Source organism: Balearica regulorum, chromosome 24 (assembly GCF_011004875.1).
Source record: "Balearica regulorum gibbericeps isolate bBalReg1 chromosome 24, bBalReg1.pri, whole genome shotgun sequence".
Lineage (NCBI taxonomy): Eukaryota > Metazoa > Chordata > Aves > Gruiformes > Gruidae > Balearica > Balearica regulorum.
Genome location: NC_046207.1, coordinates 4,441,244 through 4,460,372, shown reverse-complemented (window position 1 = coordinate 4,460,372; position 19,129 = coordinate 4,441,244). Strand labels below are relative to the sequence as shown.

Genomic DNA, 19,129 nt, shown 5'->3' with positions numbered 1-19,129 from the left:
CCAGACAATGACAACGCAGCCGGACGTCCCAGCGTTTGCATCTCTGGAAGCACTACTGATTCTCATGGCAGAGAAGAATCCGAGAGAATTTGTATTAGGACATATGGGAATACTAATGGGTGAAGGAAACCACAGCAGTCACTCCTGCCTGGACAGCTGAGTGCAGTGCAGGTCGGGAGGGAAAACAAGGCTTTAGCCTGCCTGGGTCAAACCAGAACCTGACAAGCAGCACTGGAGTATTCAGGTGCTTCCTGCACTCAGGCACCAGACAGTGGTACAGCAGAGCCAAAGGCGTAGGCCAGCCTCCCCCGGAGCGGCTTCTTTTTATCTCTGTTTCATGCTTGCACTAAAAAATCTCTTAATTTCAATACACTTTCAATATGTGGTTCATACCAGCAGTTTAAATTATATTATTCAGTGTACTCAGCTGAGAAATCTCCTGCTTGATTATAGTAGTAGTTTACTCATCTATATAATTCTTTGTAAATGTTACACAAGCCAGTATACAAAAATACAAACCCCACAGATAGTTACTGTGGCTGTGAGTGAGACTGTACCTGTCTGCGTATTTTATAAAATAGACTTTTGTAGAGAAATTATAGTTTATACATCACACCAGAATATGGCCTACTATTAAACAAGCACAGTGCCTGTAATCAGATGTAATTGCTTGTGCAGTGAGGTCCTTAACTCATGGCTGATTTCCAGCATTGGCAATTTGCAAAACTAGTTGGTTTATTTGTTTCTTCACTGATGGCTTAAACCTCTGGCATGTTCACTCCTCAGGGATTTTTTCTGATGGTGTTGTAATTCACATGTGTCTGCTCTCCCTGTAGGACAGAGACCAAACCAGCTAGAGCAATCCCAGTACATTTCATCTACAGCCACTAGCTGTGATGCTGATTGATGGCTTCTGCTTACCAGCCCGAGTGCTGATTTAACCCCTCTCCTCTCTGGGGCACCCAGACCTCTTTTCAGCCTTAGATTCCTCTCCCAGTCTTATACCTCCAGCCTAGCTCTCTGTCTGTCTTTGAGATGCTCACTCATTCTTGCTTTACAGGATTTGCACATTAGAAAATAGAAGAACGAGCTCATACAAGCTGCAGTACCTATGTGGGGTGTGAGTGGTATGTATGCAGAACATGGTGGAAGTTTGCCTGCAGGAGGCTGCAGTCAATGTCCCAGGGCACTTCTTGTCCTGTTGTCCCACTGTATCCTCCACCTTTCATTTATCTTCTCTTCCTCGTCTCTTCCTATGCAGTTTCCGCAGTCACCACTTCCCATCACTGTCCAGGTTGTAAAGGCACTGGGCAGGGAAGGCATCTTTGTATTTCTGCACTGCATTTAGTGCGGTGACCTTAGAGGTGCTGTGTAAACAGGCAGGTTAAATAATACTGAAATGCACGGTATAGTTAGTGTTGCAGGAATAGGAGATACAGAACTTAGTAGAGAAAGTATTTAACCCAGAGCCTTGTCCAGAAGCTCGTTAGAGCAATTACCTCCCCAGGGCTAACAAGTGGCACAGCTGGAGCTGGTCTGTGGGTCGCTTGGCCACTGGCCCTCCATGCTGGTGCAGTCATCTCCGTAAGAAGTGATGTGCCACTTGGAGTTGAAAGCTTAGAGCACAAGAGGTGACACTTGAGCAGACAAGGTTTTCTGCAGAGTGCAGAATAAACTGGCTACCGAGTTCCTATCTTTGCTGTGATTTTTCCAAGAGAATAGCTGTCTGTGGTCAAGCTTTGGCTTGTCCCATGTTGTCATTCCAGGAATGTCTGAGCCGTTTCTTATTTTAGAAACAGACACTAATTAAGACTCATGATATCCCCTGAAGTCTTCATGTTGGAAGCCTTCATGGTAGACCTCTGTATAAGGTTAGTCATCAAACCCCATCTGATATTTCACTACAGAAAAAGAAAGAGATCTGCCTAACGAGGAGCAAAGGTTGTAAGCACTGTTCACAGCCTGCCTGACACATTTGTTAGGTCCTGCTGCTGGTGAGAAGGGACAGGCTGGATCTTGAGTCTTTGCTTGCACCAGCAGCAAAATGCAGTTGTGTTCCTGAATGTGTTTGTAATTCCTTTCTCTGTGGTAATAAAATACCAGCATCTTTTTTTTTCCTGGCTGTTTGTTGTATCTTACTTCTAAAAAAATTCTCCCCCACATATTAATTTGTCTCACCCTTTTATCTTCCCACATGTTGCCAGCTGGTTCTTCCTGTTTCCCTTTTTTTGAAATTCATTTAGAGGTTCTTTATTTAGCATTTTCTCTGGGAATTGTTTTCCTCCTCCAGAAGGGTGTGTCAGGTCCAGCAGAGCCTTGCTTTCAAAATTACTACTTCAGTATTATTAGGGAAAACTTGTTGTTCTTGATTTTATCCTCTTACTGCACATTCACAATAACTCAAAGGTGTTGTGTGTTGTATTATGTTATGTTATATTAATTATATTAGCAGACACCTACTTTAATGAAAACTCGATTTTCGCTCAGAAGTGTCTTTCAATAGAAGACAGTCAGACTGCCTTGAAAGTCCTTCCCTGCATTCTGTCCAGCCCCCTTGACTGTTTCTGTCCTCATCAGCTCCTACTTCATGCTTCCTCCTCCAGCAGCGAATGTCCCTTTCCGCAGCATCGGCTGGTCCCTTCCCTCTGCCCTGCTGCAGCTGCCATCCATCACCATCCTGCAGCCACTGAATTCAGTGGGAGTGGTGTGGCAGATGGGAATGCTGCATATTTTTCTTTCTTCTTTGCTTTGTGGATATAGATCAAAGGTGGATTTCTAACCAAAGGCATATGATAAATCTAACTATCTGCATAACAATTTTTTTAATACTTGTATATTAATTTACTTGTAGAAATTATTTCTCAGGTTCAAGGCTGTGTCAGTAGTAGCAAAGTTTTATTAGAGACAAGCTTTGGTAGTTGTTAGAAAACTGACCACCAAACAGATTAGCCCAAGTGAAGCCCAGAGATCGGACCAAAGCAGCATCAGGGGGTGAAGCCAGCAGGCAGCGTGGGTGGCAGGAAGGCAGCCCTTCTGCAAAGTCCCTTCCGACTGGTGCTATAGGCAGCACTGACAACTGCCAGGTTATTTTTGCCTTGTTTTTCCAAACGGTTTGTTCTTCGAGAGGCCTCAGGGGCATGTGCAGTGGGCTGGCAGGGAAGCTCTCTTGTCTGCAGTGACCTGCCGAGGGAGAGCAGGAAGCATTACTTTTTCAGGGGGTTTCTGCATACTGTGCCTTTCTCTTACATTCCTCTTGCTCTTGTACTGACTTTTCTGTTCCCTCTTCTCCCTAGCTTGCTTAATTTTATACACTACTTGAAAGACTCATGACTGACTGATTCCCCCTGCCAGTTCCTCGTTTTCATGTTGTGCTGCAAGTCTTACTTAAACACATTTACTACTAGTAACCCCCCAGCATCAAACATATTTTCTGTGCATAAGTTTATAAATGCCCCATAGCTGCATCCCTTGCTGCTGCTTTCTATCATAGCTCAATTAATCCCCATGCTCTACCACCAACAGTCACACCCGCGATCCCGCACGTCTGGCTCCCCGCACTGCCTCTCTTGGGAAAAAGAAACCGCCTCCAGCCCTTCTTCACCACCCAGAAAAGCCTGGAGATCTCTCATCCTCCTCTTCCCCCGGTGCACAGCCGGACTAAAGCAGCAGTTCACAGAGGACACCCCACCTTACACATCCTCGCCCAGAGCGCCCAGGCTTAGGGCAGGCACGGCTGAACCAGGCTGGCTTTAAGCCCACCACTTCTTCCAGCAGATGTTGCAGGGACTCCTCTTCCCACTGGCCCTCTGTGGAAAGGAGACAGCTCTGGTAACCAAAGCCCCCCACTTTCACGCCCTGGAGAGCTGCCCTGTGACCTGGAGCATTGGCTTGAGCCATGTGTCTCTGGTCACTACTGGCCATTTCCCCTTCGAACCAGGAGGGTCGTTAAGAGCAACAATTAGCACATCCTCCATCCTGCCTGCCTTGACAGCTATTGCTTTTCCATCCTGACGCGCTCAGGATTACCCGAGGCTCTGAGACAAGCTCTGGCAGTGTCATTTCATCCAGTGCAACTGGCATTTTGGAACACAAACTGATTTTTCATGTAACTAATTGAGGACTGGAGACTCCAGGAGAGCCCACATTAGGGCACCACCATTAAAATACCTTTTTTCCCAAACTAATGGAGCGGGTGGGTGCTCAGGCCGGTTGTGTGTGTATGCAACTATTTATGAGATTAACAGCATGCCTTGCTGTTTCAAAATCTCAGTCAATGGGAGGAAGAGCCAACTGCTTTGCATACAAATTAAATTTCCCAAAAGTTTAATTAAAATTGTTGTGTGAAACTGAAAATGTTTAGATAATTTATTGTTTCAGTTAATTTAACTGCCAGTCCCTAATCCTGTCTTGCAAAAGCCAATAAAACTCAGTTAAATGACGGTGTTCACAGAAGACCTTGCCCAGCTCAGAGTGAAAACCGCCCTTTAAGGAGCTGTGACGCTGCACTTTACCCAGGCGGCTGGGACAGCTCGGGGGGCTTCTGCCAGCTGCCTTTGCTGGCCCAAGCCAGGGAATGCTCTCTGGCTTGCACTCCGGACATTTTTCAGAGCCAAATCCTCAAGTGCCCCGTGGTTTGCTAATAGGCCCTGTCTGGTAACAGGTCAGTACTGGTTCCTCACCATAACCTTGCATTTTTACCACTGGTATCACTAATTTTCATATCCCTGTAAGTCAAAGCATAAAGATTTTACTGTGCCCGAGTCTGTCCGTAGCCTGCGTACATGATGTCATGCTGTCCTCCCTCCAGCAGGCAGTGGTAGGTCTGAATCTCCTGCTCCAAGCGGCATTTGACGTCCAGGAGGGTCTTGTACTCCTGGTTCTGGCACTCCATTTCTGCTCGTATTTCAGCCAGCCGCTGTTCCACGCAGGAGATCTGGCTCTGCAGCTCAGCCAGGTATTTGTTGTAGCGGCATTCGGTTTCCGCCAAAGAGGATTCCAGGTTTTCTTTCTGAGAATGGAAACAACACAAAGGTACCTGGGTGTGCTGCAAGCTTAGCCCATCTGGTTACGGGTACAACGCTGGTCATACGGCTTTCTGAAGAGAGCTGAGGAGTCCGAGATGTGAATTGTAGTGGCATCACCTACCATGGTGAGCTGGGCTTGTACGTTGATTTCCAAGGCCTGCAGCTGACGTCTCAGCTCGGTGACCTGTTTGTTGCTTGACTCAATCTCCTGGCTGCTTGTGATGACCTCCAGATTCACCTCCTCCACCTGCAAAGTTAGAAAACAGCTGCCCTTTCCTCACCTCGCCACAGCATCTCATGGTGCCAGGGGCCCACCACACTCGTTGTGTACACCCTGCAGTGCCCCTCAGTATTTCCAAATCTGAAGCCCCCCCGTTTATTCCGTTGTGACCCTGTAACACCATGCGATGACCCCTCTGCCGTGAACAGAGGAGTGCTGAAAATGGGCAGTACAATTAGATGCTGAGCACATCCATGACATTGCTGATATTAAGACATCTCCAGAACTGTTCTTAATCTCTCGTTTTCCCCTTTTCCCCCAACAGGCAGAGTAGGGTACAGCTCTGCATATGTATCGTACCTTGCAGGCGTACCACTGCTCAGTCTCTTTGCGGTTGCGCTCCATCAGCGTTTCATACTGGCACCTCAGATCCTCCAAGATCTTCCTCAGGTCTGGGCCAGGGCAGGCGTTGACCTCCACGCTCACATCTCCAGTCGCCCGTTTCCTCAGACAGTTCATTTCCTGCAGAGAATATGTGCACCATGTCAGTAATAGTCACACTCGGGGGGACTTTCCTTCTTTCTTCTTATTTCTCTAAGAGGGGCAATCTAACCTCCTCGTGGTTCGTCTTCAGACAACACATCTCTTCAGTCAAAGCCTCACACTGTAGCTGCAGGTCGGTCCTGCAGCTGGCCAGCTGGTCCAGGACGGGCCTTAAGTTGCAAATGTCTGCATCCACGTTTTGCCGGAGACCACATTCAGTCTCGTACCTTAAGCCACAGGCAACAAAGGAAGGTCAGCATGTTAGTAAACCATGGCAAGCCCTTGAGTTGAGTTTGTGGGGAAACAATTTAGGACCGAGCTCTTCTTTTGCTTCAGGCATGCAATGCTGTGAACATTGTCAATGATATCCACACCTTTCACAGAGATCTGCAATGCAGCAGCATGACACGCAGTGTTAGGAATTCCCCATCGCTCACCTGCCCCTCCATGGGCAGTGTGAACCCCTCAGTCTAAGGACTGTACTCACTTCACTCTGAAGTCGTCAGCAGTCATCCTGTTGTTATCAATATTCAGAAGGATTTTGTTAGTCTCCATGGCTGCACAGAGGATCTAGAAGAGAAAATGCAGGACAGAGAGAAATTTGGGCTTATGGCTTCCTCTGGCTACAGAAGGCCCTGGAGGAAACACCTACCTGGGGTAACACAGTCCACTTATTTTGTAATGGTTCCGTATATTGGCATTATTGATCAGTTAGATGGCATTACAGCGGGGAAACCTGTGTGCCAGCTTGGTGGAGCAGACTGTGCTGAAACTTCATTTGTAAATGCAGTGTCTTCCCTCCCCTTGAGCCGTCCGTTTCATATCAATTATTGCTTCCTGGGCACCTCCAGAGACATAGCTATCGCCTCTGCCATTTGGCATTGGTCTATCCATGTGTGCAAGCAAAACCCAAAGAAATATTAGAATTTACTTGAAAAACAGTGATTTACCTGGTTCTGAAGGTCTTCGATTTCCTTATGAAAACAGCTGTAGTCCCGTGGCTCGCAGCTGGGCCCTACCTTGGCATACCACTCCCTGATCTTGCACTCCAGGTCGGCGTTGTCTCCCTCCAGAAGTCGCACCTTGTCCAGGTAGGAGGCCAGGCGGTCGTTGAGGTTCTGCATCGTCGCCTTTTCGTTGTTAGCAAATAAGATCCCATCACCGCAACTGGTGCCAGCCCTGGTGAAGCCACCGCCAATGCCTCGAGTGCAGATGCCTCCACCGCTGAATCCAAGGGTAGAACAAGCCCTCTGGGTAGCTCCAAAGCTCCCACCAGCAGCACTGTTGGCGCTCAGCTGCTTCCCAAGAAATCCCTCACTTAAACTGTCACCAGAAAAATTGCCAACTGCACCCCCTAAGTCATAGGCAGCGTGTCTTCCCGAGGAGGCAGAGGAGACCTTCCTTCCACTCCCAGCCGCAGAGCTGCCAGCGCTGCCTCTGCCTTGGGAACAGGTAGTAATGACCTGCCTGACGGCACAGCTCATAGTGAGAGCACGAGGATCCAACTCAGAGCCCAAGGCAAGCTGCACAGTTCGCTGCGGGATCTGATTGTGATCCCTCTGTCCCCACAGTCTTCTATTTATACCATCCCTTGTGGATGTTGCCACTGGAGAAGGGCTGTTTATTCTTCCTCATTGTGACCTGGCTAGTACTACTTTTTTTTTTCCAGCTGGAAATTTTTCCCCAAAGGCATTTGTCTCCAGAAATCCCACAACAGAAAGATGCTTTGGTTAACAGAAGCGTGTTTCAAAACTACATCAAAAATGTTACTTCCTGAATCATCAGGTCTGACTTGTGATGAAAACTAAACAACAGTGACACAAAACCCGACGATACTCGAGAGTGCCCGGGGAATGAAACATCATAGCAATTATCCATCCCTGACATGGGCGAGTCTATCCAGAAAGTGAACGCTGTGGGAAAGCTGTCCTATCTGATGGAGCCTCTTCAACCCCTTGGTGACCAGAAGCAAGGGTGTCCCCTTGTCCAACTGCCTCGGGGTCCCTGGTGCTGCAGCCAGGAGACTGCCCTGCACCATGCTGCCTCTCTGCAAGTGCACCGCAGCGAGAGTCCGTCCCATTCTGCATGGCTGTCGGTTGAGTGAGAACCTGCTGGTGTTAGATCTCGAAATGCTCTTCTCTTGGAGAGCGCAGGGAAGTACTGCACTTGAGTGTAGCAGGGATTGTTTGACCCTTGTCTTTCTCCTGGATGCATCAAAACATCCCCTTTCAGAGGGCAGATCCCCTGGTATTTGTTTTGCTGCTTTTGAGGGTAGACAAAATATTCAAATATTTATCCAAAATGAAAGAGAAAAGGATATCTCCTGAGTACCAAATGTTGCAGTTAACTATGATTATTCACTGCCAAGAGAGGACAGCCACATCGGATGTTTCCTAAGATTTCTATAACAGTAACATGGAGAGTTTCAGAAGCAACGTGATCCTGTACAGGTCTGACCCAGTTCCGACCAGCACTGTGGAAATTCTCCAAATATAATTGAGGGAAAATGTGTTAAATTTAGAAAAGACACTAGAAAAGATAATTTTAAAAAAGATATTAAACCTATTTTTTAGTTGGAATGCTGAATTGAGGGAGAAGGGAAATAATTAAAATGTTTTGTCATCTGAATCTTTCATTTTATTAATAATATTAATATAGCCATGCTAATATTGGCTGACTTTCACCCGAGTGTTGCTCAGCATTGGTTCTGGCATCCAGGTCACCTGGACACATCACATAAAGGATGCGTCAGGTGCAGCCTGTTTCAGAAATATTGCTTATGCCATTTGGGTAAGTTCATTAGTCTTGATTTTATCTTGACGCTGCAAATCCAGAAGACCTTAAATGTGGTGTGGATTCCGTGGATGTCCACCCTTTGTTATGTCCATAATTAGCAGTGAAGCCTGTGCCATGGTGCCATGGCATGCCTCACCGGTGGCGAGATCCTGCGAGGAGGCTGCGGCACGGTCGGGATGGGGCACCTCCGCGTGGAGCCCAGAGCAGCCCTGCAGCTGCTCTTGCTGCTGGAGCAGGAGGGAATCAGAGGCAGAACTGGTCAGCATCTGCCTTTTTTCCATAGAAGAACTGTAAAAATAATGCAAAGCTAACATTTAATTTAACTCAATTCAGAAATGTATGGTACTTCGTTTTTCAATAAGAAAATTTAAAACGTTAAAATGGTGGTTTTTTCAATTATTGATAACTAAGCAGAAATGTCCGCATTTCTTCCTCACTTTTTGGACTTCAGATCTTGTCATAGGTCTCTGTAGCCAATGGTGGTTAGAATTTCTACAGCTTTTGTAAAGGAGAATAATAATTTCACACTTGATTTTACTGGATTTCTGTGTTCATGGCAGCTTTTTTCCTTTCCAGAATTTGAAATTTTATTAAAACCAGCTCTTGCTTTTACACCAGAGCATAGCTCAAGACCCACCAGCAGTTACAGTCCTCATTTCATTAAAAGAGATTTTCATTTATTAGGAGATCTGGTAATGATAATATCTACATGCATAATGGAAGGCTCTTTCCAGAATTAACTTTTGTTGGCTTCCAGACTGGAGTCTACAGAGGGAAATTTGCTCACCACAGCCTTGTGGCCAGCCAGGGGCATTGCCTCTGATGAGCCGTCCTCGGTTGACTTGGGAGCCCCTCGCAGGCAGCGTTGTGCCCAAGGGAGGAGAGAAATGATGGCTTATGAGGATTTCCCGGCAGGCATTTCAGAAACAGCAGTGCAAGCCTGGCAAGGAAAAATTATTTCTTCAAGTAACAAATGAGCAGAAAAGCCTCCCCGAGGCAAAGGTGCTGTTCCCGTTTAATCAGCTTTGTAGAAAATAGAAAGAAAGGAATTATATTTCAGCTTGGCATTTGCGTCTTGTCCTGTGCTGTGTAGGGGAGAGCAGGATGTGGTGGAGGATGGGCGCTGCGGCGTCAGTCCCAAGGGTTGTTCTAGTGCACAGAATTATCAGGTTCAAAAGAGCAATGAAAATGAGACAGAGAGATTAGGTTTCCCCAGAGGGAAGTCCTTTGGTAGTTTCAGGATATTTTAAGGCTTAAGACGGTTTCTTAGGCTGCTGCATATGAAGTACAGAAAGTACAATGTGCCCCCAAGAAGGTGATCCAGCATTTCATGTTATTACAAACATTCCCTGAGTCACCGGCTGTTCTCATATCCCAGAGAACTTCCCTGCAGACCTGGTGGCTCAGACACGACAGCAAACCCCGAGTCCCTGCGGTGCCCGAGCTGCCGTCCGCCACCCTGCGTGACTGCCAGCCCCAGCTCAGGTGTGGGCTGGAAGCACCAGGGAGTGCCCAGGTAGGGAAGCTGAGAGCCAGGCACTGTCTGGCATCCGCAACATGCCAGCTCCAGCTTCCACACGTCCCTCCAGCCTTGGGCAGCCTTGTCAGGAGGCCCTGATGAAGAGCGAGAACCTCAAGCAGCCCAGGCTCCTGTCTGCTCAGTGTCAGCTAAATTTGGGTGTTTCGCCTATGGAAAAATCTTGGGTTTGCTATTTACAAAGTCTTTTCTTATATGGCTTTTGATGTAATTGTCTTTCCACTTTTTTTTCTGCGGGTTATTGGCTGTACCAAAACTGATCTCCATCTCGATGATGACACCAGATGCTCCAGGGTTCTGATCCCAGCTTTGCAAATCACTCTAGGCAAATCATTCGGCTTCTCCAAGTCTCAATTTCATGCTTTGTAGGATGGAAACAGTAATAACAGTAATCCTCCTTCTCAAGGGCATTGTAAAAACAACTGCCTGATGTGAACATGGAGCTTTAAAGATCGGAAACATGATGCTCATTTTAAGTATTATTCATTGTACGTATTCTTGTTATTATATGTTAAGTTTGACACTGGCACGTCCTACATATTTCGCTCTGTGTCTCGGCTGATGAAATACCTTCCCAGGACATTCTTGGTTTTCTTTTTTTGTTTTGTTGTCCTTTAAAGTTTCACCATTATTTGCTGGGGACTGGCTTTTCTAACTCCTTGCTGAATCCTAACAAGGCTTTTCTTCTTGTGCTGGTATCTTGCAGAAAATTTGAGAAATGCTGTCCAAAACCAGTGTTTGTCCCTGTCTTGGATGTGATAATTTGTCCATGTTTCACAGATACAAACTGTGTGTAGCAAACAGTAATAATTAAAAATAAATTGCCTGATAGTGATGTGGTATTTTCTGTCTTCAGAGTACTGTAATGTAACACAGTGATAATAGGGTTATGTGGAGCTGTATGCAGCAATTAAGCCTTTTTCATTGATGCAAATATATGTTGGTGAACAAGGAAAACTCCTGATAAGATCCTCCCAGGGGGACTGAACCAACTGATTACAAACCTGGGCTTTCCATCAGCGCTCCCAGTTATTCTCCCAGCTCCTCTTGGGAATTCATTTCTGGCCGTTCCTGCTGACGGATGTAAATGAGTATCTTAGCACTGGGTGACAGATATCAAAGATAACTAAATATGCTGCTTGGTAAACCCCTCCCTTGTGTCCTTTTGGCTGCAGAAGTGGCCATGCCTTACTGTGCTGCCAGCAGAGCCAGACACTCTTGGACTGACATCTTCTTTTAGCCTCCTACTTATATTTAATCTGTAATGTTTGTGATTTTCAGAAAGCCTTTCTGTATTCACACACTTGGGGCATTCTGCAGATGGCTCTAGAGTTTAAAAGCTGCCATTTACAACTGAACTATAACAACTGTCTTCTGATGGGGAAAAAAAAACCAACACCTTTGCAGTTTAATCAGAATTTCCAGCCTGCACCCTTGCCCATTGCCATAGAGTCTCAGCTTGATGCTAAAGTACATTTTTGCTTGATTTAGTTTTTATTTTTGAGATGGCTCTACCTCACTTGGCTTGGAAGAGTTCCTTTTTCTGCAGGGAAGGTCTGTTATTCCAGCAAAGAGAAAAGCATGATACAGTTAATGAACTCTGCACTCTGGTCTGTGTTTCATTCCCTACCCTTTTCTGTAGCTGCTGAACAGTAATACAGATAACATCTCTTCACACTCCCTTTTCTGGAAAGACCTGGCAGGTTCCCCACTTCTTCGATCACCTTCCCTCTCCTTTGCTTGTCTTGTCATGCCCAGCATGACATCAGCCACCCTTTTCCCGAGGCTGTTCCGGCCAGGGAGCATGCCTTTATAATTGTCCAATAAGGACCGCAATGCCTTTGTGGAGGCTGAAGGAGAATGAATCACCAATAATAATCCAAGAGACAAACGTGCCTAACTTCAGCCGCAGAAGCTCCTTGTACATCATTATGAACAGAGGGAACATGATTTACTGCAAACTAGCACCTTTTCCTTTTGTCTAAGGCCCAAATCAGCATTCTTGAGGTGGGTGATGACCATGAGGCCATGGTCCACAACTGGGCAGAGCTCCAAAGTACTGCTGGCTAGAAAGCATGAAGTTGGATCTAAATTATTCCACTAGGTTTTTGGGGTCTAAAATTATTTCATCTCCCATCGAGCCCACAGGACACGTTTGGTGGGTGTGCAACCAGTGCAGCATCCTTCGGTGCCCGTCACGCCCCAGGAGGGGAGTGGGAAAGGCAGATCCAGTACCTGGCTGCCGGGGCACCAGCTGCGTCACCTAATCCCGAACGGCAGCTTACCTGCAGACGTTGTTGACATACAATAACTAGCTCGTGTGTCTAAGAAGGATTTCAGCAGTGATCTGCTAGATGCCATAGTGATAAAAAGTTATTGCTGCTCATCCCTCTGCGGATTAAGCAATGGTTACTTTAGAGCCGGTTAAGTGCAGCCCTCAGGCGGCATGAAAAGACCTGTATAAGGTTTTCATACAACGTGCCTAATAGTGTGATTTAAAGACAGTCAAATAAGACAGAAGGCATGTATGTATAAGATTTGCCAATCAGTTTGATGTTGCGCTCGTGTCTTGGAATGGGACACATGACAGCAGTAGTCTTGCTGAAGTCATTTAAGTTCAACTTACAGGAGAAAGTGATTCTTTACGATACCAAGAGTTAGAGAACTGAGCTTTATTTTGTTTGTTGTGTGGCACATTGACCTCAAACATTATCCTTCCCTCATTGCCTTCATTTCATATCAAACATCAAATTTATCTGATTTATGTCTTGGTCAGTCCCATGTATTTATGAGCAATGATTTCAGTGGAAAAAGCTATCTCAAATTATTTTTGCTCCAAGTGGAACGTCTATCCCTCTGTTACCCTCCTCTTGCTGACTTCTTCTTGTGGTTTCTTAGGACTTTCCCTGGCACGAACACACAGCCCTGAGGTTTTGAGAGATCATGTATCAGTAACAGACAAGTCTGCAGTTGCATGAACAATGAAAAAAAAGCTTTATTAAATGTGTACAGAGTGCACGATGGCACCTGTGTGAAATTAGGGTAAAACAGGAAGAAGGAGCAAAGGAATGAAGCTGATGGCTTTTTGTGACACAACCCCATCACATATGGCCTCAGGCAGCGCTTGGTTCAGCTCGTGCACCCTGTAGCCTGGGGTTGAGGATCCACAGAGCTGCCGGCCGTCCTAGCGAGTGGTGAGCGCAACCTGCTCCCGGGAGGAGACCACCTTCCCGTCCTGCACCTCCTCAACGATTGTGCGGACCTGACGGGAAGATGTCATGACTGCAAAAGGAAAACAGAGGACAATTATTCATGGGGAAGGAAGGAGGGAAATTTCCTAACATATTAACAGGTATTCCGGGTTCTTAAGGAAGAGGTTTGGAAAATGCTGTTTCAAGCAACGCTACATTGGCTAGGAAGAGGGAAGAGCCAGGCTGATGAGAAGGCTCCAGAAGGCAAAAGGCACACTCCCTAAATGTGTGGTGGTGCTGGCTTTTTCTGGTCTGTGTAAAGCTAGAACAGTGGCTGCTCAATCACAGGTCCATTTAGGGGAAATCACTCCTGTGCAAGGTATTTCCCTTCCTGACAGCTTTTTCCCCTGGTTAGCGGTTGTGAGATGCACATGAGCTCTCTTGACTGCTGTCACCCTGATTCAGGCAGCGAGGTGGCATGGCACTAGTATTCATTCCTCTGGTTTAACAGCCACTCTAAAAGCAGGTTTCAAAGCTGTTTCTAATAAACCTGTGTACCAAGGTAGGATCTTACCATCTCTGCCGGAGTGTGAGGACATAGCGGAGGAGTACTGGGAAGAGATGCTGTAAGAGAAGGAGAAAAACGAAGAGAAGTTAGGGACAAAATCCTTTTTTGTGGTTACATAGGCTCGACATTCAGGCAGGAGGAAACCAGAAAAGTCTCATAGAGGTTGGTAAAGCCACTGCTCCACTCGGTGTCTCCTGGAGGGGCCACTGGTCCTTCCAGCAGTGAAAGGTCCCCATTACAGCATCTCACTGCAGGCAGACACCAGGCACGGAACCTCTGGGCAGCCATCGCTGCTATGAACATAAATATGAACCCTGAAAGCTGCGATCGCACTGAGTCCCCAGAAAGCAGATTTTGTATCTATCACCCATCTCCTCCCGACCCACCCTCCCAAGCAAAGCCCCTGCACATACTGTGCATCCTCGCCCTCCAGGAGCCGGCGGTACGTGGCGATCTCCTGCTCCAGGCGGCACTTGACGTCCAGGAGGACCCTGTACTCGTGGTTCTGGCGCTCCATGTCGCACCGCAGCTCGGCCAGCTGCTCCTCCACGCTGGTGATCAGCCCCTGGAGCTGGGCCAGCTGGGTGCCGTAGCGGGCTTCGGTGTCGGCCAAGGTGCCCTCCAACGCCGCTTTCTGCGTGCAGAGGAGAGGGACGCGTTCAGGGGGCACGAGGCTGGCAGGGAGGGGAGCACCCATGCATGCTCTGACCCATGCTCCCGCGTGCCCCCCGGCCCTCGTACCGTGCTGAGCTGGGACTGCAGGTCAATCTCCAGGCTCTGGATGGTGCGTCGCAGCTCTGTGATCTCCGTCTTGCCGCTCTGAAGCTGCTCGGTGTTGATGGCCACCTCCCGGTTCAGCTCTTCCGTCTGCAACGAGGCAAAACCGTGCCGTTCCAGCACCGGCGAGCGGGCACGGCCTCGGGCTCCGCACTCCCCGCTGCGCTGCCGCCGAGCCGGCTCACCTTGCTGAAGAACCACTGCTCGGCGTCCCTGCGGTTCTTGTCTGCCAGGCTCTCGTACTGCTCCCTCATCTCAGCCAGGATCTTGGTGAGGTCGATTCCAGGAGCAGCATCCATCTCCACGCTGATCTCTCCACCCACCTGCCCACGCAGGGCATTCATTTCCTGGCACAAAGGAGACACACGATGCGCGTCAGAGTGAAACCGGCACGTTCCCATCATGCCCGATGTCTTATTTGCACCCGGGATATGAATCCCACAGGTCTCCTCCTGGAGTTTCTGTCCGCAGGGGTTGTTTCCCTCTCCCTTACCCCGTCCAGCGCCTCCCGACAGCCCTCATGGCAGAGACACTCCTGCGCCTTTGACCTGACCCCCTTCCATTGTGCTCAAGGGACAGTTTGTGGGTCCCAGCTTGAGCCTGGCTCTGTGCTCACCTCCTCGTGGTTCTTCTTCAGATAAGCCAGCTCCTCCTTCAGGTTCTCGATCTGCATCTCCAGGTCCGCTCTGGCCAGGGTCAGCTCATCCAGGACCCTGCGCAGGCCGTTGATGTCGGCCTCCACGCTCATGCGCAGAGCCTGCTCCGTCTCGAACCTGGGGACACACACACACAGTTGCACCGTGGAGCCCGGCTGATACAGGTTTTTTCTTGTTTCCTTCCCCAGCTTTCTGCCAAGCATCTTTTATTAAATGTACATGCACGGGTCTCCACAGTGCAGGCATATCCAGACAATGCAGTGTCCAGGAAGAGATGTACTCTTCCCAAATGTCCCATTTTTAGTGAGCAGTGACCTGGTGGAGCAACTTTAGTTGCAGAAAGCAAGGAAAAGCCTTAAAACAGACTGGCTTTTCCCGCCCTTCTCGTAAGAGCTCGTAAGGCATTGGACTTACTTGGTTCTGAAGTCATCAGCTGCCAGCCTGGCATTGTCGATCTGTAAGACGATGTTGGCATTTTCGACAGTTGCAGCAAGAATCTGGGGGGGGGATAAAAGCGAAAGAGTGAAAAAGTAGTTCCAAAACATGGCATGTGCTGCCTGAGTTCCTGTTCAGAAGGACCGGAGCAGCACTGAACCTCCTGCCCATTGGGCTGGACTTCCACATGGACTCTGCAAAGAGTCCGGCAGGATGCTCGTGCTCAGTCTCTCATTGACACTGATTCGGTCCTGTGAGGACACTGGCACGTGCCCACGGCACAGCCCGTGACCCTGCCGCAGTGGCACCTCCAGGCGCTCGCATCACGCTCGGAGTCCCGGCAGCACTCTGGGCTTTGCCTGGCAGCGCTGAACAGCCCAGCTGAGAAGGAAAAAAGGGCTGAGGAAGGAGTGTCTTGTGCCTGAATTGGTTTGCTTTCGTAATTACACCTGAGGTTCAAATATTTGTTCTGGGATTTTGAAAATGATTGGCCGTTTAATGAGCAACAATTTCTGTAGCCACAAGCTAATGAAAAGGTCTCACTGAGTTCTGATGCTCCGGGGGATATCCGAGCAATAAACTGGGAATATTGATGTGGTAGTTCCCCAGCTGCGGTGCAGAAAGGGAGGAAGGGTCTGATCCCTGGATCACGAGCAGAGCGTGTCTCTAAGACCCAGCACTTCATTGCTCAAATCTGGTGACAACTTCTGCCTCCACATGTTTCTGTGCTCCAGATGAGACCACACCCCACAAGCTGGAATTTGAGGAGAAGCTTTGTGTATCAAGGCAAGAGCCCTTGACCCCAGGGTGAAGCAGGCTTAAGGAACTGAAAAATTCTAGGTATGTGGTTTCCCCCGGGGGCTGACCCCTGAGCCTGTCAGGGCTGCTGCCCCATTTCCCTGGCATTCGCCCTCAGGGACCAGGTACTGTCTCAGCCCAATCCCACACCTCCACCTCCCCAGTGGAGCCTGAGCGTCCTAGGATGATGTCACCTCGATGTCACCTCCCTAGGCAGGGGTGAAGGACCAGGCAATCAGCGTGTGATGAATTATGTGGGCAGAGGGAGGATGGATGGCAGGGTAGGAGGGGAAGGACAGATTCCAGTGCTTTTGTTCAAGGACCTTTGCCTAAAATCAGCCAGGGAGCTGCTAAGGATAAAGAAACAAGCTTGGCCGTGATTTCAGCTGCTGCATTTTAGAGCAGGACACACCTGGCTTCAGATAGAGGGAAAGCCACCTACCACAACCAGTGAGTTCTGACTCCTGGATTTTTACTCATGTCTGTGTTTTCACCTCCCAAAGAACAACCATCCAATAAGACAATTTCTTTCTTTTTTTAACCTCTACCTCGAGCTTCCTGTCAGGCTAGAAAAGATCTGATTTGTAGGATGTTTATGAGAACAACTTTGCATAGCCATTTGCATATCATTCAGCAGTGAACAGTGCCAAAGAGACAACGTGTCCCTGCCTGCAGAGAGCTTGATCAGGAGCCTGACGAGGGGAGCACAGACTTGGGACATGAGTGGCATGGAGGAAAGGCAGGACATGCCAGCGCGGCAGCACGCACCCTGTGGCATCAAGAAACCTGAACTGATGTCAGGTAGCCTCTGACTCCTGCCATCCTGCCCCGGCTTTCTCCCTACACTGAGACAGTCAATAGAAACCTCATCTTTGTGCCTGGTGGAGGACATGATCAAGAAACTGCTGTTCATACATTGTGACTGTTGTTTCCAAGCACGCTCTTTTGGTTTTCCCATCTCAGACCAATTACCTGTCATTTGTTAATACCCTTCAGCTTTTAGGAACAGAGTCATCTTTTTAAAAGTGACTTTAATGAAGGTGTCTTGGTAATCACAGCATCCTACCTTGTTCCTGAGCTCCTCGATCGTCCTGTAGTAGGGGCTGTAGTCACGGTCTGGACCAGGTCCCTGCTTCTTGTACCATTCCCTGATCTTGACCTCCAGGTCAGTGTTGGCCTCCTCCAGCGCACGCACTTTGTCCAGGTAGGCGGCCAGGCGGTCGTTGAGGTTCTGCATCGTCTCCTTTTCACCAGCCGGGAGGATGCCATCGCCACCTCCAAAGCCGCCTCCAAAGCCGCCTCCAAAGCCAGCCCCAAAGCCAGCCCCAAAGCCAGCCCCATAGCTACCCCCAAAGCCACTGCCGAGGCCCCCTCCTACGCTGCTGCAGTAGCTGCCCCCGTAGCCACTTCCGAGCCCCGAGACAATGCGGGAAGAGACCGAGTAGCTGCCAGAGCCTCCGTGGACGCTGGGGGCTCTGTAGCCTCCTCCCCCAGCACGCACGGAGGAGAGCCTGCTGGAGCCTCCCCCCAGGCCACCGAAGCCCTTGAGGGAGGTGGAGGAGGAGTATTGCCTGACAGTGGTGCTCATGGCGAAGGCTGGCGGAGGCGGAGGGCTGGAGAGAGACACCCGGCTCTGCAGCGCAGACAGCGAGTGCTCGCTTCCCCCTGGCTTGGAGCCCTTTATAGCTGGGGCAGGAGGCGTTGCCGGCGCTTTTTTTTTCTGTTGCATTCCCGATGATTTTCATCACTCCTAAAATCTGAGCCAACTTCCAGAATCGTCATTTTTGCCTTTGTTCTATTCATGCTTTTTGTCATATTCCACAAGAAATTTTTTATCTCACAAAGGGCGTCTTTATGCTTCTTCCGTTTCCAACTAAATAGTCAGGTGTGATTCAAAGTAGGAGGCTCCTCGCTCAGGGCTACATTTTAATACTGCTTTGTACTGTTAGCTCTGGAACAGAGGTACTCAGGCAGCGCTTGGATGGAGTAAGTCAGCATCTCTTTTGCTGTGTCTTTTTGTCCCAGCTGCTACAGTTTCCCATGTCTACTTAGGTTGTACATACAGCACACCTACAGGGACAACAACCGTGTCGTGAAGCCCTGAGTGTACGTCTACAGTCCCATGAGTACAACGGTGCCAGAAGGGACTTGGCTACCAATCCTGGAAATACAAGTCTGCTCTTTTATCCACAGAGAGAGGGATGTTCTGTAATGAACAAGCAATGAGAAGGGAGTTCATGCTTCAGGGATCATCCAATTCTTCACTTCAGAGACCACCCAAGAGTGGAGGAATATGAAAAGGCAATAAGCAGTGGATGTTTTGTCTTGTTCTTTGTGAGCGAGAGCCTAGCAAACCATTCAGAAAGGGCAGGGTATGGCTACTAGCTGGCGCAACTTAAAAATTATGAGATGCTCCAGGAAAAAATGTGCATTAGCATGAAGGAGATCAAGGATGTAAGGAAAAAAGCTCCTGATCTCTAAGCACTGTGAACAGGAGCACAAAGTGGACAGTAACATAGCTTAGCAGCTAATGCTAACGATGTTTTCTGTGATAAACATCTCAGGGAGGACAACTTCAGTGTGA

General features: G+C 48.5%; 2 protein-coding genes across 2 annotated transcripts; both read right to left on the bottom strand.

The window, feature by feature from the left end:
- Nucleotides 1-2,968: 2,968 nt before the first annotated feature.
- LOC104632457 (keratin, type I cytoskeletal 19) lies at nucleotides 2,969-7,291 on the bottom strand. Its single transcript, XM_010298320.2, has 8 exons — nucleotides 6,738-7,291; nucleotides 6,275-6,357; nucleotides 5,858-6,014; nucleotides 5,605-5,766; nucleotides 5,146-5,271; nucleotides 4,782-5,008; nucleotides 3,689-3,806; nucleotides 2,969-3,180 (listed from the first exon to the last, which is right to left on the bottom strand). Exons 1-7 carry the CDS (start codon nucleotides 7,269-7,271, stop codon nucleotides 3,719-3,721), a joined length of 1,377 nt encoding a protein of 458 aa, XP_010296622.2. The 5' UTR covers nucleotides 7,272-7,291; the 3' UTR covers nucleotides 2,969-3,180; nucleotides 3,689-3,718.
- Nucleotides 7,292-13,111: 5,820 nt separating this feature from the next.
- Nucleotides 13,112-18,254, bottom strand: LOC142604990 (keratin, type I cytoskeletal 14). The gene is made up of 8 exons (XM_075775000.1): nucleotides 17,612-18,254; nucleotides 15,727-15,809; nucleotides 15,273-15,429; nucleotides 14,842-15,003; nucleotides 14,621-14,746; nucleotides 14,293-14,513; nucleotides 13,886-13,935; nucleotides 13,112-13,402 (listed from the first exon to the last, which is right to left on the bottom strand). Exons 1-8 carry the CDS (start codon nucleotides 18,131-18,133, stop codon nucleotides 13,305-13,307), a joined length of 1,419 nt encoding a protein of 472 aa, XP_075631115.1. The 5' UTR covers nucleotides 18,134-18,254; the 3' UTR covers nucleotides 13,112-13,304.
- Between the last annotated feature and the right edge of the window lie 875 nt (nucleotides 18,255-19,129).

Coding starts and splice junctions, on each gene's coding strand:
- LOC104632457 (XM_010298320.2), bottom strand. CDS start 7,271: ATGAGCTGTGCCGTCAGGCAGGTCATTACTACCTGTTCCCAAGGCAGA. Junction 6,358..6,737: donor TCGAAGACCTTCAGAACCAG/GTAAATCACTGT, acceptor TTTCTCTTCTAG/ATCCTCTGTGCAGCCATGGA. Junction 3,807..4,781: donor GGAGGACAGCATGACATCAT/GTACGCAGGCTA, acceptor TCCTTTCCACAG/AGGGCCAGTGGGAAGAGGAG.
- LOC142604990 (XM_075775000.1), bottom strand. CDS start 18,133: ATGAGCACCACTGTCAGGCAATACTCCTCCTCCACCTCCCTCAAGGGC. Junction 15,004..15,272: donor TGAAGAAGAACCACGAGGAG/GTGAGCACAGAG, acceptor CCTTTGTGCCAG/GAAATGAATGCCCTGCGTGG. Junction 13,936..14,292: donor CTGGAGGGCGAGGATGCACA/GTATGTGCAGGG, acceptor CTTCTCTTACAG/CATCTCTTCCCAGTACTCCT.